Source organism: Fulmarus glacialis, unplaced genomic scaffold (genome assembly GCF_000690835.1).
Source record: "Fulmarus glacialis isolate BGI_N327 unplaced genomic scaffold, ASM69083v1 scaffold30337, whole genome shotgun sequence".
NCBI classification, from domain to species: domain Eukaryota; kingdom Metazoa; phylum Chordata; class Aves; order Procellariiformes; family Procellariidae; genus Fulmarus; species Fulmarus glacialis.
The window spans coordinates 3,137-8,581 of record NW_009224293.1 but is presented as its reverse complement, the minus strand read 5'-3'; the positions used below and the strand labels follow the sequence as shown (position 1 = coordinate 8,581).

Sequence of the window (5,445 nt, the reverse complement as noted above, 5' to 3'; positions counted from 1 at the left end):
GAGTGATGCTTGGTTCCCTTTAACGTTTGTGGAGCTGATTTTTGTTTGTAGAAGGCTCAGAATTTGAGCTTGGGGAATGTGGAGAGACATTTTCAAAATTAAGTAGAGATTCTTATACTGAGAAACTTACACTTAGTCTGACTATGGCAAAATATACATCATTATGAATTACTCAAAACAGAATGAAGTGTCAATCTGTTAATTTCTGTGAGAAAATAATACAAATTTCTTTCAGGCTGGACCATTAACCAAAGTGACGATTTGTAAGGACAAAGAGGGAAAACCTAAGTCTTTTGGATTTGTCTGTTTTAAGCACAAAGAATCGGTGCCTTATGCAATAGCTTTGCTGAATGGAATCCGTTTGTATGGAAGACCAATTAAAGTGCAGTATCGGTTTGGTATGTTTAGTAGTCTTAATGATTAAGTCTTCGTAAATTTTTTTTTATGACTATTTTTGAATCTTACAGTCTTTTACAAAGATGATGATTTATAGTTGGAACAAATTACATTTTTTTTAAGAAACAAAAACTTCTCGTGGCAATTGCATAGGGAAGGATTCAGTATTTGTATATATGTAAGAGAATACAATAGGTTGGTTCAGAACAGCATAACTTGCAAGCCAGCTCAGACCACACTGTATAGAAAACATAGCAACACAGGTTTTCATGCCAGATTACATTTAGAAATCAGGATGTGACTTTAATTTGCAGTCTGGCAGGCAAAGTTGATTCAGTAACTGCAGCAACTATCAAGCTGTCTGATAGTTTTAATACTGAAAGCCACAGAGTTATCAGAGCTGTTCTTTTAAGTGGAAGGATTGTAGTTTGAAGAATATAGTCAAATCGGAGTCACACTCTTCATTTTATGTTTATGAAAATAAACCTTCTAGAAAGCTAATGATCAGGCAGCATTTGCAACCCAAACATTAAGGACTCGCGTTCCCAGTATGCACTGTGCCACTCCTTACTTCAAAGGCTGTACAGAGCAGTTGCTGGGTTTAAGTAGAATGGCTGAGGTTCCTAAAATTAGAAGCAGCTCCTGTGTCTGTAACTGAATGGGAATTATTCTGTTCTTGATTACTTCAACAGCCCTGATTTATGCTTCTGTAAGTGAATAAATGATAAATGAACATTTTCAAGAAGTAAAATGATGCTATAGATTATCTGCCATAAAATGGCACCTTACCTTTATATACAACATTAGATATACTAGCACACTACAGATGACACAGAACACTTTCTGTGTTTTTAACTTGTTAATTGAATAGTCGTAACTGAATAGTCATTATGCTCTTGTCTTATTTACAGGGAGTTCTCACTCATCAGAGCTAAACAGCCCTACACATGGTTTTGAGAACTATATTGACTTACATTCACCTTCATATAGGTAACAAAGATCATTTGTGAATGAACTGTATGATTATAATTTTAAAAAAAACTTATTAAGAAAATCAGTTGATGTGGTAAAGCAATCTTTAGGCTTTTCATTAGAATAGCTGTTGCAGGCTTTAATTGCATCCTTACAGATGACTTGCAATGGGCTGTAGTTAATTTTAACGTTTGGTTGTTTAGCTTCCCAGAGGTTCAGTTAACTTTGAATTTTCCATTCTTTGTTTCTGCAAGATGCAGGACCATGAGAAAATACTGAAATACGATGTTTGTACTAACAATGCTTGCAGTTGTTAGGGGGAAAAAATCTGACAATGGAGATAATCTTTTTAAACCCCACTGAGTTTATATGTCTATTTTTTGTGTGTATATGTACAAGCAGCTGTCATGCACATATGAATGCACAGGTATAAACCTGTTATAATGGAAGTCTGAACACCCCCGATTCAGCATTTTTCAATGTTTCAACATTTTTATTTATGAATGTGACAGAACACTCTGTGGAAGCTAAACTCCTGTGGTGAAATCCAGCACTCTCTTGCATCTGCACTTAAGTACGTGTGAGGATTACTCATTAATTGAGTCTTTGGGTGTATTTTCCTTGTTTTATCAGCTTTTTCATGGAAGTCCAGTTGTTAGTATCTCAATTCTCCTCTTGGATATTCTCATTATAGCCCAAGAGTTAAGTCTCAGCACTCTGGTAAGCAGTATGTGGTGGATGTCTAGTCTTTGTACGTTTGCTTGTTTTTCCTAGGTATCAAGAGCCTTATGGAAATCCTCCATTTCCTGTTACTCCTTTTCCAGTGAACAATAGTTTACCTCATGAATACTCAGGCTTTCAAAAGACGGTGAGTTTGTGTTAAAAGTTAAAAATTTGGGAGCTTTTTTATGAAGTTGAATGTATCCTGCATTTCTGCAAACAACAGTGCTTATTTAATGTCTCAAAATGTGGTTTAGGCTGCTAACTTTAGACAGTATTAGGTCTATTTATTTTAGCACTTAAGGGTACTATAATAACAGGGGATCTACCAAACCAAATTATTTTCTTACTGCAGGAATGTCTTAAAGGTATATAGCTTAGAGAGGCTAAAAATGTCAAAGTCTACAGACAGAGCTTTCCTGTACTGTGTTCCAAATCAAATCCCCTTGGTGAGACAAGCTAACCTAGTAAAATTACAACCATGCAAGCAATAGCTTTTTTATACATAGCTAATTCAGTCAGGGAACCTTGTAGCTCTTTTACTCAATTCAGAAACGCCCAGCAGAAGTTGAAATGTCCTAAAACCAAACCTAAAGCTTGCCCAACAAATCACCACTGCCCAAGTTAGGGCAACAACAGTTTGAGGGTTTCTGGCCTGAACCTTTACATGCCCCTGCAGTTCTCACATTCGTGATTTATTTTCATAGCAATAGATAGTGAGAACTTGTATTGCACTTCTCCCCTAACGGACTCTGGTGCACAGGGCCATTCTTGTCCTCATCTCTTGTCTGAGATATTCCACAAGGCAAGGGAACCGGTCTCTTCAGATGGCAACCTGTGGGCCAAACCCTACTCACCAAACACATCATGGAGCTTCTGGATCTGATGAGTATGGATTGGTAGGACTGAAGAAACCCAACACTTAATGTGAGGTACCAACTGTGGACAGTACTGCTGCCACCCAGTTTGACTGGGGAATGCCCAGCCCTTTGTAACTGTAGAAGGGGTGAAGTCTGGATAGATTACTCTTGCTAGCTGCAATCTGAACAGGAAAATTGAGAGGGTCTGTTCCTTGTTGCACAGATGGCATGGTGGCCTGCCTCCCCTCTTCCCAGGCTGCACCCTCAGAAGAGCTGGTGCTTTCCCATCCCCTCCACTGTGGTTGGAAGGCTCGGGAGCGTACCATCTCCCCTGCTGTGCTCGCCAATGTAACAACGCAGTGTGAGTGACCTTGGTAACAATGCAGCACATAAACACCGAGAGACCAAACTCGGCAGACCAGCACACCCAACAGACTTCATCCCATTTTCTGCTTGCTAGAAAGGATGGTATCACAGTATGTCTCCAATGATAGTTTGTTGCAGCTTCAGCAGGGAGCAATCTCCTCACATGTATGCCTTCACACATTTATTTGGGTGGGCCAGGCAGGTTACTCACTTGGAGTCTGCCTGCACATACAACATACTCAGACATGCTCCCCATCATTTTTCTGGTTACCGTCAGCCAGTAGAAAGCCGCTTTTTTCTGACCTTTGTAATTCTATTTCTGTATTTGGGCTATGCATTTTGTATGAGAGGGACTCTTGGGATACTTTAGGGACTGTGGCAATAAGCTGGGCACTTACGTGTGTTGTTCCAAGTGCTTTGATCTATGGATTCACTATACCTTGTTGGAACACCTTGTTCCACATTAACTTTAAAATTAGTTAAACCAAATTAAAAAGAATTGCAGATGTGCATGTCTTTACGTTAACAATAGGCACGGCAAATACAAATGTTTATAAAGTACACCGATGAAGAAATGAAAGGAATGACACATTTGATTACCTTACACAAGGACTAACTGGCAGTTTAATCTTAAATCAGATTACATCTCTGTTCTAACTTTGCCATGAAAAAATTGTCTACTTTTTCCAACTATACTAGTTGATATAATAAAATATGTAAGCTTTATTCTCAAACGTTCTGTGTTACGTTATTTTATAATTTATCAGTATTTTCATTGTATAAGCCATAATGCGTGCAAAATTAAACTCTTCAGAACTTGCTCTTTACAGCGTTAACAACTCAAGTTTCTATTTCTCCAGATGAACCATTTTTTAGCACAGCAATACACAGTACAGAGTCCAGCGGGTCAACAATTTCCTTACTATCAGATGACTCCAACACTGCCTTCAAATTTATCCTTTTCTCTCTATCGGAATCAAGCTGCAAATTTTAAATCTCCACAGAGTTCTTCTGAATTGGCCCTGCCACATTCAAGTGACTCTGAAGTGCACCACGTGGATGAAAGCACCTCTAAAAGAAAGAGAGGACAGCAAAGTTGTGACAGTGACACTAGTATTGAGGATGACAAAATGAGACAAAGAGAGCGTTACCAAAAATACAAGAAGCGCAAAGTCAAGAAAAAGACGCATTAATACTGTGTAACTGGATTCATCTTTTTTTTATTATATTTGCTATTTTTATTTGAGAGAAATTTCATTTTTCATCTTTGCACTTTATGAAAAAAGGAATGTTCAAGATTCATATTATTTTTGAAATGTGTTATGCATAAAGTATACCGACACTTTATTTAATCTCAACCTTTTTAAAGAGGAAAGTTCTATTTAAGGTATAGGAAACATTTAAAAAGATAAAGTTTTCCTAATAAAGGAAAACAACTTAGTTGGTTCCTCCCCCCCACCCCCAAGAATCATGGAAGGCTACTATTTCACTAATATAGAAACTTTAGGAATATACATCATTTCAGCCACTCATGAAGCATGTGGATCACTTCCATCACTTATGGAATGTATTTTTGTGAATGGTGTAAGAATTTTCTGTAGCCATTGAATTTTCTGGGCTAGAAATTCAAAGTGTCACATCAGAGATGAGCTCATCACTGAAGTATCAACACCTATAACATTTTCTCTTTTCTGGTTTAGCTCTGTTGTTACTTTCAGTTAGGATCACCTTCTATGGTTATTGGAACTGGTTTTTTGCAGTAGTAAATTTGAGGTAAAATTGGACATTTGCACTAACTACAAGACTTACATATGTATCAATACTCGAATGTATGTACTTTATGGCTGTAGTTATGTACTGACTAGAGCTACATACATATATATGCATCTTTCTATAAAGTTACTTTCTAGTGGTTTTTTTGCTTAATTGAGAATCTAAATGTTCATTGTAAAAAACGGATGAAAAATTTTGAGTATCTCATCTAACTGATAGCACAAAAGCATGAGTCAGTGGAGTTAGTACTACCTCTAAAGAAGAAAAGTTTTTCCCTTGTTTAACAGAGGAAGAATAAACTATCTCATATCATGATGAATCAAAGTAGTCAAATGACCTATTTTCTGTCTTTCACAAC

General features: G+C 37.3%; 1 protein-coding gene across 1 annotated transcript; it reads left to right on the top strand.

The window, feature by feature from the left end:
* Positions 1 to 235: 235 nt before the first annotated feature.
* RBM11 (RNA binding motif protein 11) lies at positions 236 to 4,507 on the top strand (the record flags this gene model as incomplete). Its single annotated transcript, XM_009582117.1, has 4 exons — positions 236 to 398; positions 1,308 to 1,386; positions 2,143 to 2,236; positions 4,175 to 4,507. Coding segments are annotated over 4 exons (669 nt in total), but the record flags the coding sequence as incomplete, so codon positions are not given.
* Positions 4,508 to 5,445: the final 938 nt, after the last annotated feature.